The sequence below is a fragment of the Aquarana catesbeiana genome, linkage group LG13 (genome assembly GCF_042186555.1).
Source record: "Aquarana catesbeiana isolate 2022-GZ linkage group LG13, ASM4218655v1, whole genome shotgun sequence".
In the NCBI taxonomy this organism is placed as follows: Eukaryota; Metazoa; Chordata; class Amphibia; order Anura; family Ranidae; genus Aquarana; species Aquarana catesbeiana.
Genome location: NC_133336.1, coordinates 96,553,173 through 96,567,521, shown reverse-complemented (window position 1 = coordinate 96,567,521; position 14,349 = coordinate 96,553,173). Strand labels below are relative to the sequence as shown.

Genomic DNA, 14,349 nt, shown 5'->3' with positions numbered 1-14,349 from the left:
TCAGTGCTTAAAAAAAAAAATGCACTGGCAGGGAATGGGTTAACATCAGGGGCGATGTTTCTAACTGTGAAGGGGTTGCTTTGACTGGAGATAAGACAGATCCATGTTCCATCCACAAGATCTCCATCTTCCCCTCTCACAGAAGGGCGGTCTGCCTTGTTTGCAAACCGCCATTCTGCCTCTCCCGAAAACAATCTTGAAGGGCCGGACCCGCTGATTGACTCCCGCTGTGTCCAATCACTAAGGGAGCGGGTCGCTGGCAGAGCGCACACGTGCCCCAGACCCAGTGCACGAAATCACGTACAGGTATGTGATTTGGCGCAGGAGGGCCACCCTGTCGCAGTATATCTGCGTGGGGCGGTCCAGAAGGGGTTAATACATGCCAAATACAATATACCTTTTTGCAAAGATCGTTCTCAAATTGGATACACCAAAGTAAATATTTACTTTTTCTACTTTAAAACTCAATTGAACCTTCAGTTTAAATCAGCTAAATACATTACAAGTTCATTAAAACAAAGATTTGCAAAGTCTCACTTTAATTTCTCTAGAGAGCAGTCACGTCATGAACAGAAAAGCCTGTCCCCTGATGGCATGCTGCAGAGTAGGACCCTCTCTGTTAGGAGGCAGTAATCTCTCTGCAGAGGCTTTGCACATCGTTCTGCTGAGTCAGATCTATATCTCTCCAATCAGCACAGTGGTTCAGTGGTTAGCACTTCCGCCTAGCAGCACTAGGGTCAGATCGGTTCAGATGCCAACCACTGTACTACCTGCCTGAAATTTGCATGTTCTCCCTGTGCCTGTGTGGGTACTCCGGTTTCCTCCCACACTTCAAAGACATGCTGGTAGGTTAATTGGCTCCTGTCCAAATTGGCCCTAGTATGTGTACTGTATGTATAAATGAATTTGGGACCCTGAATTGTAAGCTCTTTGAGGGCAGAGACTGATGTGAATGTACAATATATGTAGATTGATGGCGTAAATAAAATCAGGCAGGGGGTATGAGGTTTGCTGGTTTAACAGCTCTAGCTCTGGTACAGCAGTTAGACTGTCAGACCTTTACAGAGAGACCTTTTTCCACACAGAGAGCAAGAGTTCTTCTCTGCAGCATGTCTGCTTTCTAAAGAAATAAAATTCTAAGACTGCACACCTTTTGCTTTAAATCATCTGACATTTCCAGTATCTCACAAAAGTGAATACACCCCTCACATTTTTGTAAATATTTTATTATATCTTTTCATGTGACAACACTGAAGAAAATACACTTTGCTACAATGTAAAGTAGTGAGTGTACAGCTTGTATAACAGTGTAAATTTGCTGTCCCCTCAAATTAACTCAACACACAGCCATTAATGTCTAAACTGCTGGCAACAAAAGTGAGTACACCCCTAAGTGAAAATGTCCAAATTGGGCTCAATTAGTCACTTTCCCTCCCCGGTATCATGTGACTCATTAGTGTTACAAGGTCTCAGTTGTTATGGGGAGCAGGTGTGTTAAATTTGGTGTTATCGCTCTCACTCTCTAATACTGGTCACTGGAAGTTCAACACGGCACTTCATGGCAAAGAACTCTGAGGATATGAAAAAAAAATTGTTGCTCTACATAAAGATGGCCTAGGCTATAAAGAAGATTGCTAAGACCCTGAAACTGAGCTGTAGCACGGTGGCCAAGACCATACAGCGGTTTAACAGGACAGGTTCCACTCAGAACAGGCCTTGCCATGGTCGACCAAACAAGTTGAGTGCATGTGCTCAGCGTCATATCCAGAGGTTGTCTTTGGGAAATAGACCTATGAGTGCTGCCAGCATTGCTGCAGAGGTTGAAGGGGTGGGGGGGGTCAGCCTGTCGGTGCTCAGACCATACGCTGCACACTGCATTAAATCGGTCTGCATGGCTGTCATCTCAGAAGGAAACCTCTTCTAAAGATGATGCACAAGAAAGCCTGCAAACAGTTTGCTGAAGACAAGCAGACTAAGGACATAGATTACTGGAACCCATGTCCTGTGGTCTGATGAGACCAAGATAAACTTATTTGGTTCAGATGGTGTCAAGCGTGTGTGGTGGCAACCAGGTGAGGAGTACGAAGACAAGTATGTCATGCCTACAGTCAAGCATGGTGGTGGGAGTGTCATGGTCTGGGGCTGCATGAGTGCTGCTGGCACTGGGGAGCGACAGTTCATTGAGGGAACCATGGATGCCAACATGTACTGTGACATACTGAAGCAGAGCATGATCCCCTCCCTTCGGAGACTGGGCTGCAGGGCAGTATACCAACATGATAACGATCCCAAAAACACCTCCAAGACGACCACTGCCTTGCTAAAGAAGCTGAGGGTAAAGATGATGGACTGGCCAAGCATGTCTCCAGACCTAAACCCTATTGAGCATCTGTGGGACATCCTCAAAACGGAAGGTGGAGAAGCACAAGGTCTCTAACATCCACCAGCTCTGTGATGTCATCATGGAGCAGTGGAAGAGGACTCCAGTGACAACCTGTGAAGCTCTGGTGGACTCCATGCCCAAGAGGGTTCAGGCAGTGCTGGAAAATAACGGTGGCCACACAAAACATTGACACTTTGGGCCCAATTTGGACATTTTCCCTTAGGGGTGTACTCACTTTTGTTACCAAAGGTTTAGTCATTAATGGCTGTGTGTTGAGTTATTTTGAGGGGACGGCAAATGTACACTGTTATACAAGCTGTACACTCACTAATTTAAATTGCAGCAAAGTGTCATTTCTTCAGTGATGTCACATGAAAAGATATAATAAAATATTTACAAAAATGTGAGGGGTGTACTCACTTTTGTGATATACTGTAACAGATTTAAACTGAAAGATCGATTGGGCTTTAAAGCGAAATTTTACTCCTCTCTGGCGACATCCACAAGCTCCACCACTGGTGCCAACACCTTCGCCTGGTCTTCCTCTGGGTTCAGGATCTTCCGCCACCTTGAATAGCTGTGCCAGGACGACATAATCCCGGGCATGCATGGGAGTTCATTCATCCCGAAAGATGCCGGAATTGTACAACAAGATGTGCATGCACAGCCAATGTACAGGTTCAAAAAGATTGCAAACAGGCATGTAAGATTCCTTTATTACAGAACATTTTAATGTAAAGTTACGTATTAGGAAAATTTCAAAAAACGGGAAAGCCCCTCTTTGTCCAGGATGCTATTATGTAGTAGCACAGGAGAAAGCCTCTACTTCCTGCCTGTCCCAGGCTTTCAAATTGAAGAATGCTGCATATACAGAATTCCCTTTAGGTACTGCAGCAAAAACTAAAATATTCCTTTATGCCATTACTTCCCTATCGAGAATCTGCAGTCCAGAACCTTCTTCGATATAAACACACTTACCTATTAGTGACTTTGGTGAGTTTCCCCCTCCAGGATTCACTGGGAATACTAAAATACATAAAAAAAACCTTTTCAAAATACAACTATTTGCATTTACAGTAACTTGAAATTAATATAAAAATACTGCGCTATACACGTAAACAAACAATAGCAGCCAGCACTACAATCTTAATAAAAATTGTGTGAATAATTGTGTGAAAATAAAGTGAAAACAGTGCAGCGCTAAGAATCAAATGTTGAGTATTGACATATCAACATACCGTGATATACAAAATAAATTGTGATTAGCATGCACAAAAAACTCTAACACCATCATCTGATTGATAGTGTCTCTAAATAAAGTGCACTGTGAAAATTGTAAAACAACATTGGTAGTATAGTCCCATTGGTGATTAAAACATTAATTCATTTGTATATATTGATGGGAAGGAATCCAGGAGTGTAGGACTAAAGGAGTCACCGCTGTGTGTACATCCACCACCCAGGGGAGAAGATTAACCGCTTGAAGGGGTTGTAAACCTACGTGTTTTTTTACCTTAATGCATCCCATGCATTAAGGTGAAAAAACACCTGGCAGTGACCGGCCCCCCCAGCCCCCAGTTTTACTTACCTGAGCCCTAGAACTTGACCCACAGGGACGCGCTGTCTTTCTGCCCGGGATTCTTGGCTCTTGATACTATAGATTGATAGCAGCGCAGCCATTGGCTCCCGCTGCTGTCAATCAAATCCAATGACAGGGGTGCCGGGGGGCGGGGTCGAGTCATATATTCGGCGGCTATGGGGCCGAATGCTGGACTCCAGAGCGCGCCTGCAAGGTAACCCCCCCAGGAGAGCGCTTCTCCTAGGGGGTTATCTGATGTGGGAGGAGCCACGAGAGGCGCCGAGGGACCCCAGAAGAGCAGGTTCGGGGGCACTCTGTGCAAAACGAGCCGCACAGTGGAGGTAAGTATGACATGTTTGTTTTTTTTTTTTTTTTTTTTTTTTTTTAAACGAACCCTTGCAATCACTTTAAAGACAGGAAGGATTTGCCCCCTTAATGACCAGGCCATTTTTTGCGATACGGCACTGGGCGGTCGTGCAACGCTGTACCCAAACAAAATGTATGTCCTTTTTTTCTCACAAATAGTGCTTTATTTTGGTGGTAATTGATCACCTCTGCAGTTTTTTGTTTTTTTTTGCGCTATAAACAAAAGCAATATTTTTTACTTTTTGCTATAATAAATATCCCCCCCCAAATGTAAAAAAAAACGAATTTCTTCATTAGTTTTGGCAGATATGTATTTTTCTACATATTTTTGGTAAAAAAAAAATATATATATCACATTAAGCGTATATTGATTGGTTTGCGCAAAAGTTATAGCGCCTACAAAATAGGGGATTTAGGGCATTGTTATTATTATTTTTATTACTGGTAATGGCGGTGATCAGCGATTTTTAGCTGGACTGCGACATTGCGGCAGACAGATCGGACACTTTTTTGGGAACAGTGACATTTATACAGCGATCAGTACTAAAAATAGCCACTGATTACTGTATAAATGTCACTGGCAGGGAAGGGGTTAACACTAGGGGGCGATCAAGGGGTTAAGTGTTCTCTAGGGAGGTGTTTCTAACTGTGAGGGGAGTGTAGTGACTGGAGGAGGAAACATATTGCTGTGCCTAATCACTAGGAACAGCAGATCTGTCTATCCTCCCCTGACAGAACGGGCATCTGTCTGTTTAGATTGACAGATCCCCATTCTGCCTCTCTCAGGAGTGATCACGGGTGGCCAGCAAACATCGTGGCCGCCGACCACGCGCTCTAGAATCGCGCAGAGGGCCCCCTAGTGGTCTTAAGGAGGCCAATATACAAAGACGGCGATTCGCCAAGGGGAGCCAACCTGCCGCAGTACAACTGCGGCGGCTGGTCTTTAAATGGTTAAATACGCTTACCAGAAGGTAGCATCAATCAGGCATGTGATATTAAAGCTCTGGATAGTGAGTGGTGCAATTCCTCCTCCTCAGCTGAGCCACCTCAGACAACCTTGACCCGGCATGTGGGAATATGGATCAGGATATGTCCAAGATGGTAAAAACTGCCTTCCACCACAGAAACGTTGGTAGGTTTATGGTTAACAGCAACCATAAAAAACAACAGAAAACTACCACAAAAACGTATGGTTACAGGTTTATTTAGGATAAAAAGACTTTACATAGATTCCAAGATGTATTGCAATGCATATGTGCGCTGCACCGTTTTCGCATTTACAATAACCACAAAGTGTAAGCGCTGACAAAAACATTTTTGCGTGATGTCGAAACCACACACATACACACACATATAAACATATACTGTATACATAGACAGTAAGCTTAACAAACAAAATAAAACATCAGGCAAGCAGATAAATATATGGTGGAAATACAGCTATATCTACTGTTTAACCTTCCTACTTGGGAACTCAGAATTCTATAAAAACCAGACAAAGTTGCTAACCTTTCTCCACTATATCCAAAAAGAAAAAAGTTTCCGCTCTAGATAATCTTCAAAGTGGTTCTAAAGGCTCAAGGTTTTTTTTTTTGTTTTTTGTTTTTTAACCTTAATGCAGGCGAGCTGTTCTCTGTGTGTAAATGGTCACACAGAGCACAGCTTGGGAGCCTGCTCGAGTGCCCCCATAGCAAGAGACTTGCTATAGGGGGCACTCAGCAGGGACGAGGAGCAAGAACCGCAGGCGGGGGACCCAAAAAGAAGATTATTGGGGCTGCTCTGTGTAAAACCATTGCACAAAGCATCGCTCAGCTCTCTGTCTTCACTCTGCAGAGAGACAATGATTAACAGTCACCAGCTGAGCGATCAGTTGTGTTTGAACGCTCAGTTCTCGGTCTGGAGCCAGTGGAGGGAGGGATGCAGCATCCACCTAGGCGACTATAATTTTTTTTTTTTCATGAATCCCAAACTTCTCTTTTAAGTATACAAATCTCTAAATGACACTCGGTAAAGACCTATGGCATCAAGTCAATTTGCATTGCAGGGTCAGATAACCCCTCCAACCCCCATGGAAGTTCTCCAAAACTTGAATAGTATATACAGTAGTACCCTGGATTACGAGCATAATCCGTTCCAGAAACAAGCTTGTAATCCAAAGCACTCGTATATGAAAGCGAGTTTCCCCATAGGAATCAATGGAAACTCAGATAATTGGTTTCACAGTCACTGCTGGTGTATGCAGTACCGCATTTGGCCAGAGGTGCGCGCACTCGGAGACGGAGTGTTTCCAAGCGTCTCCCAGCGTCACCGGCGCCCCTGCACCCCTGGCCAAATGCGGTACTGCACACCCAAGCGGCTTGAATCCTGCTCGTCTTGTGATACAACGCTCGTAAACCAAGTCTGGATTTCAAAAAATAAAAAAAATAGCTCGTATTGCGAAACGCTCGTATATCGCAATACAAGGTTTCACTGTATATTTGATGGCCTCTCCTCCCTGGTAATGAAAATAAGAAGTTTGCTAAATCTTTCAAATAGGGACACAGACAGTAATAAAATAGGAATATTGACTTACCTGTAAAAATTTTCATCTTGGGGTAAAGAACAGGACACAGGACTTGTATTCATAGACCATGGGTTATATATGCAGGCTAGCTTCAGGTGACTGGACACTGACAAAAAACCTTCTAGGGCTGCTCCTAGTATAGGGACTCTGTCTTGTACTTAATATTTTACAAGAATTTACAAGAAAACCAAAATTTTCATTATTATTATCATACAATACAGGACTTTTATAGTTATAGATAATGGGACATCCAGAATGCTGGGCTTCAAAATGTCAATCAACAAAATCCTTAAAAGAAGTAACATCCTCAATAGGAACTTAGAGGGCAAGACCTGGAGTAGCCCATTTCTTCTTAAAATCATTTTCCATCGAATAAATCTCAGCTTAGGAGTGAAAACTCTCTAAGGGTTGAACCAGTCCTCATAAAGTGTAAAATCAATCTGTGTAAATACAGGAAAAGTCTTTTCTTCTCTCTGTAGAGAGTTTGGTGCATTGCTTCAATTAAAGCAGAGCTCCACCCAAAAGAGGAAGTTTCACTTTAAGCATCCCCTCCTCCTAATGACACATTTGGCATGTTACTTTTTTTTTGGGGGGGGGGGGGAGCAGGTACAAGTACCCACTTCCACTCGGGCCACTTAGACGATCCAAGCGGAAGTTCTCCTCTCCCCCTCCCTCCCTGTAATCTTCTGGGACAGGTCATTGGTCCCAGAAGATTGCCCAACCATTGTGGAGGCGCAGCACGACTCCCACATGCAGAGTGTGCACATGGCTGTGAAGATGCAAGCGGTCACACCTGAGTGCCCACATCTGTAATGCCAGCACCGGGGAGAGGAGACGGAGAGAACCGAGGGTTTGGGCAGCCACCCCGCTGTATCGTGGGATAGGCGAGTTTGTGTTTATTAAAAGTCAGCAATAACCCAGTCGCTGACCATGTTTCTGTGGCTGTGTTTCTGTAGAAAACGGGCAGAAAAGGCAGCTGGGAATGCATTATCCAAGAGGCATTACATAGCTACCTCATCTTCCTGAGACTAAGCCTAGATAGGAGCAGAAAAAAAAAAAGACAAACTTTACATTGCTTGTGTTAAAAAACAAACTAACATTATAAACAAAATGGCAGGGGGTACCACAATAAAGTAAATATACTATATTACCAAAAGTATTAGGACGCCTGCCTTTACACGCACATGAACATTAATAGCATTCCAGTCTTAGTCCATAGGGTTCAATATTGAGTTGGCCCACCCTTTGCAACTATAACAGCTTCATTCTTCTGGGAAGGCTGTCCACAAGGTTTAGGAGTGTGTCTATGAGAATGTTTGACCATTCTTCCAGAAGCGCATTTGTGAGGTCAGGCACTGATGTGGACGAGAAGGCCTAGCTCACAGTCTCCACTCTAATAAATCCCAAAGGTGTTCTATCGGGTTGAGGTCAGGACTCTGTGCAGGCCATTCCAGTTCCCTCACCCCGAACTCACTCATGCATGACTTTATGGACCTTGTTTTGTGCACTGGTCCAAATAATATGGTGGAGGGGGGGTTATGGGGTGAGGTTGTTTTTAGTTCCAGTAAAGGGATCTCTTAGGCTTAATGTACACGGGGTGTTTTTACAACCTCTCCTGAACTATTTAACTTGACAGATAGTAACCCACGTTTAAAACGTACGTTTTGCCACGTTTACATGCTGCGTTTTGCCGCATTTGCGTTTAGAAGCGTTTCTAAAAAGAAAAAAAAAATATGTTTTTTTTAAATGGGCAAAAACGAAAAACGCCTATAAACGAAACGCGGCTAAACGCGGGTTACCGCGTTTAACGTCAGAACTTCAAAAAAAGGCCTATAAACGCAACTGCCTAAAAACGACAGTAAACGAACCTGTGTACATGTACACATAAGATAACATTGAATGAGTTCAGGGGCAGCTGAAAAAAAGTGTCCAACTGCCTCTGAACGTCCGTTTAGCAGCAGCAGTGTACATGGGGCCTTAAGGCATCAGCATACCAAGACATTTTGGACAATCTGATGCTCCCAACTTTGTGGGAACAGCTTGGGGATGTTCCAACATAACTGCGCACCAGTGCACAAAGCAAGGTGCATAAAGACATGGGATGAGCGAGTTTGGGGTGGAGGAACTTGATTGGCCTGCACAGAGTCCTGCCCTCAACCCGATAGAACACCTTTGGGATGAATTAGAGCGGAGACTGCGAGCCAGGCCTTTCCATTAAGGATGAGCTCCGGCGTATTCACACACTCCACATGCAGAGCCCACCAGGAAGTCGGCACAAGGCTGCGCTAATCACAGGCAATGAGACATTTTCCCGATGCGCGGCTCCAGAGATCGGGAAATGTTTCACTGCCTGTGATTAGCGCAGTGCCGACTTCCTGGCGGGCTCTGCACGTGGGCTGTGCAAACACGCCGGAGCTCATCGTTACTTCTCATCCACATCAGTGCCTGACCTCACAAATGCACTTCTGGAAGAATGGTCAAACATTCCCATAGACACACTCCTAAACCTTGTGGACAGTCTTCCCAGAAGAGTTGAAGCTGTTATAGCTACAAAGGATGGGAAAACTCAATATTGAACCCTACGGACCAAGACTGGGATGCCATTAAAGTGCATGTGCGGGTAAAGGCAGGTAGCCCAATACTTTTGGTAATATAGTGTATCTCCGAAACCCTCTGCCTGTAAAATTGCACACACTGTGAATTCTGTTTTTAAAAGCCAAGAACCAGTGCCAACATACAAGACTCTGCCATACCTTATACACAACCCTGGGCCAGCTACTAGAGGTCCAGGTTTTTTTCATCAGAGTGGGCATACCACAAAGGGGTTTTCAAGGTTTGGGGACCATAAAAATGGGCCAAAGCCCATGAGCTGTATAGCACCCTGCAGCTAATTACACATTTTACATTATGCTAAGGTGCTGGGCGCTTAATACAGGATCCAGTGCCCACATCCAACATTAAAGGCAGACCCCACATAAGTCTGAGGTACAGTCCCCAACGTACACACCAAGAATCACCGATCTGGAAACTGCTAATTAGCCCAGGGCAATAAGCAGTCAGATCATGATAGAAGGAATGAAACTGAATGGTTTTAAAGAAAAATATTTAATTAGAAGAGAACAGGTCCATCACATAAGGACACTAGCAAAAAATGGACGTCTTATGGAGTGGGTCGAGTTATAGGAGTGTGCACTAGGAGAGGCCCTAGCTCGTTTTTGCCAGTGTCTAATCACCTGAAAGGAGCCTTAATATAGCCCATGGGCATGGAATGCAAGTCCTCTGTCCTATACTGTACAAATAAATTAGAATTATACCCTGTAACGAGCCCCTTGCTCGCTCAGTTCCACTCTCCCGACACTCCTCTGCTGCTATAGAATCAGATTGCAGATCGCACCATCTGATTGCTCGGTCATCCAATGCTCCGGGATTAGAATTACAGCTATGTGCCGTTCTAACCCAGTTGTGTAGCTCAGAACAAACACCAGGCAGGCTGTATGTAAGTTCAACCAGGAATCTCCTTTATTGCAAAATACAGGCTTTTATACACTAAAAGTGGAGGTGCAGACCTCCTGCTCATATTACTCTAACAATACAGCTGTAACCTAATTAACATGAGCTAATTAACTAATCCCTTTAGACAGCCTAGATGACTCAGACATGACCTTTAGGCCAGACTGGCCGTCTTGTAGTTCAGAAAATCCAATCAACATTATCACAATCAACATAGACTCTTCTTCACACAATAGCAGAGTTAATTAACACAAACAACTATGGGGATCTAATGACTCTTAGATCCCATACTAGAGACTTATTTACAATACACATTTTAGCAGACAACAGACAGACAGGTGTTGGAATTTACATCAGCATCTCCTAACAGTATCTGTCCCAGCATTATGAATCAGTCACTATTCCAATATTCATGACATATCCTAAACATAACTAGCCCTAAAAATGTTCCCTTCCCTCTCCTAACACCTTTGCTGACTAACCTGTGTAAAAAAGATGCATATACTTGCCTATTTTCAGCCCGGTTAAGTGATCTAGCTCCTGTATCAACCAGTGGTGGCTGGGATGGATCGCCAACAAAAACTGGGCCATGGGAGCCTATGGGTGATATCACCGTTCCCAGAATTTTCAATCGTTGTTGAGCCCTCTTTCCTCTCCCTTGCAGCCACCCCTAGCTGCAACAGCTGATCACATGACCAGATCAGAGAGGGCTAAAAATAGGTAAGAATACACATCTTTTTTTACACAGGTTACTCAGCAAAAGGTGTAATAAAGAGACATTTTTAAAGTCCCTTTTACATGAAGGGTTCGATCATGTCCGCCTGTCAGTTTTTCAGGCAGACCTGATCGGACGGTCCATTCACCCCTATGAACCAGCTGGTGTAAATGGACTTGTGTGTTTACACTGGCCTACCTCCCGGTCCGCTGAAAAAAAAAAAAGGAGGTGATTTGTCCTCCTCCATATAGGCAAATCAGTGGTAAGGATGAGCTCCGGCATGTTCGCACACTTCACGTGCAGAGCCCGCCAGGAAGTTGGCACGGTGCTGCGCTAATCACAGGCAGTGAGACATTTTCCCGATGTGTGGCTGCAGAGATCGGGAAATGTCTCACTGCCTGTGATTAGCACAGCGCTGTGCCGACTTCCTTGCGGGTGCCCCACATGGAGTGTGCGAACACGCCGGAGCGCATCCTTAATCAGAGGGCAGTCAGGTGTAACCGGACAGTGGAGTCCCTTTACTCCCAACTGCCCAAAGAGCAAAACAGACTCTGTCTATGTCCACTTTGCATAAGGTGAGTGGACATGGATGTGTCATCTGCCCGCTCTCCTGTGATCAGCAGACAGATAACTTGTTGATCTCAATGGTATCCATCCCGTGTGAAAGGAGCCTACGACTAGTTAGGTTTAGGCTGGAATACTACTTTAAGATATTCTTAGAAGAACCTATTTCAGGGTTCTATTGTCATCTGTGTGTCCATTGTGAAGATCTTCTTACTTCTAGTCTGAGGTCAACAGATCAGGAAATAAGGTGAAATCTCCCCTACATAGATACAAGTGGCAATAAAAATGTGATAGTGTTTAAAACCCTTCCCTAGTCTAACCAAAAATGTGTTTTTTTATGGAGAAGTGCATTAAATTTGAATTTCGCTTTAGCAAGTGGCCTTACCTTTCAAACCAGGATTTTATACTTTTCATCAATACTTCTCCAGGATAGATTTGGTTTTGCCTAAAATAACTCAAAATGGAGATCAGCCGTTTTCTGTGATCATCATCCTGCAAATCTTGAGGGGCATCAAAAAGACTCTGAATTGCATCTTCGGGAACCAGCAAATTTTTCTGTATCATTTCATCATACAGCGTCCAAGCAAGTGCACCTTCTTGGTTTTTAATGGCAGCCTTAACACAGTCTGCATAGTTCCGAGCAGAAACAGGCCCTACCTTCTTCATAGTCTCTAGAATAACTATTGACTCCCTCCAGCGATCTGTTTTGCCCAAACCCCTAATAATCAAACTATTGGCTCCAGTATCGAAAGACTGAAATTTCATTTTCATGATATCATACACATCACAAACTTCGTCTACCTGATTCTGCTGCACACACAACAGCAAATACTTCGAAAGTAACCGATAGCTGATGTCGCCATTTTCTTTTGCCACAAAAGACAAAAGAGATTTGGCGATGTTGAGATCAGTGCCCATTTTAATCATCTGTTCAAACACCCGAACTTCATAGTTGTTTGGGAAGGTAGATTCTTCTTTCAGCTTCCTCCAGCCATCAGATCCTAGGGGCTCAGTGGGTAAAGGAAAGTGCATTCTATTTAAAGGGGTACGATCCTGCGTTGTTAAAGGTGGTTCTTCATCTTTATTCCTGACAGCCCTTCTTTTGGATGAACCAGCAGAAAATATTGATGCCCCCCTCCCAGGCTCATTGCTTCTAGTCTGTTTTAAGCCTTTTGCATAGAAGACATCTTCATCTATATGAGCATTCACACTACATGATGTACTTATATTATGTGAAGGGCTGTGCAATCTGGTCAGGTCAGGAACAAAAACAGCAGCAGCAGCCTGGCAGCTAACACCAACCTGTCTGAGCACAGCCCTGCAAAACACATGTAATGACAACATGGTGCAGCACTCATCAGCCTCTCTGCTTCCCTACTCACTACTAGCAGCCACAATGCTTCTTCTAGTTGCTAGGACACGTGTTAAACAAAAGATCCCCCCCATACATTCATCTCATTTCAATAACTCATACCCAATACTAAGAACTAACTATGCTCTAGTTCGTCTTCTTCAAATCACATGGAGCTGTCAGACACCATTCACTACCGCCTCAAAGGCGAAAAGGGGAATATAAATATATTCTTGTCTCCAGGAGCGGCGCCATGTTCCTGTAGTATGAACCTAGCTTTCTATACAATTGGTCTACTGAAAAATGGCTGCCTGGCCGAATCATAAAGCGCACAGAAATGAAGACATAGTCGTACAGCGGTGATTTCTTGTAAGTGTAAGTTAAACTTCTGTTTAGAGAGGAAGTGACGTTTTGTGTTGAACTGTTGGAAAGGACTGGTTGTGGTGTTTCATAGTAACCTGGTTTAAACGGAGTATGAGGCAGCGGGAGGACATTGAGAGGTGACGGAACGTGTGCTGTGGTCTGCCAATGGAGAGCTGACAGGGGGAGAAGTATAATGTGTACCAGAGAACAAGGGGGCTCCCAATGATGGGGATAACACCGGTGTGTGTATAAAGGCCTCATTATTAGGAAGAAAAGAGAGGGTGAGTATTTATAATTTCATCTGCATTCATGGTTGACGTTTACCTTTGTTGTTATGCTGCATAGCAGTATATCTACATGAGACAAGGGCACTACTAGTCCCAGGGGATTGGTGATGTGAGAGAATAGGTGCTGGACTCAAATCTTCTCCCAACCCTGTCCCTGCCTCCCCCTCACCCGCCCCTCGACTCTCCCCCGGTTCCTCGACTCTCCCCACCGTACCTCGACTCTCCCCCCGTTCCTCGACTCTCCCCCATGTCCCTCGACTCGCCCCTGCGCTCCCCCCCCGTTCCTCGACTCCCCCATGCGCCCCCCCCCGTTCCTCGACTCCCCCATGCGCTCTCCCCCCCCCCCATTCCTCGACTCGGCCCTGCGCTCTCCCCCGTTCCTCGACTCGGCCCTGCGCTCTCCCCCGTTCCTCGACTCGGCCCTGCGCTCTCCCCCGTTCCTCGACTCGGCCCTGCGCTCTCCCCCGTTCCTCGACTCGGCCCTGCGCTCTCCCCCGTTCCTCGACTCGGCCCTGCGCTCTCCCCCGTTCCTCGACTCGGCCCTGCGCTCTCCCCCGTTCCTCGACTCGCCCCCAGTTCCTCGACTCGCCCCTGCGCTCTCCCCCCTGTCCCTCGACTCGCCCCTGCGCTCTCCCCCCTGTCCCTCGACTCGCCCCTGCGCTCTCCCC

At 45.1% G+C, this 14,349-nt stretch overlaps 2 protein-coding genes across 2 annotated transcripts in view; one reads left to right on the top strand and one right to left on the bottom strand.

The window, feature by feature from the left end:
- The window catches only part of PRORP (protein only RNase P catalytic subunit), a 132,399-nt gene extending 119,127 nt beyond the window's left edge, over positions 1-13,272 (bottom strand). Inside the window, exons 1-2 of the mRNA XM_073609440.1 lie at positions 12,066-13,272; positions 3,362-3,409 (exon numbers count right to left, since the gene is read on the bottom strand). Of these exons, the coding sequence (XP_073465541.1) occupies positions 3,362-3,409; positions 12,066-13,024 (1,007 nt within the window). The 5' untranslated portion in view covers positions 13,025-13,272. The remainder of the gene's footprint in view (positions 1-3,361; positions 3,410-12,065) is intronic.
- Positions 13,273-13,395: 123 nt separating this feature from the next.
- The window catches only part of PPP2R3C (protein phosphatase 2 regulatory subunit B''gamma), a 48,258-nt gene continuing 47,304 nt past the window's right edge, over positions 13,396-14,349 (top strand). The window contains exon 1 of the mRNA XM_073609441.1: positions 13,396-13,675. The gene's annotated coding sequence lies outside the window, so the exon portion shown is untranslated. The remainder of the gene's footprint in view (positions 13,676-14,349) is intronic.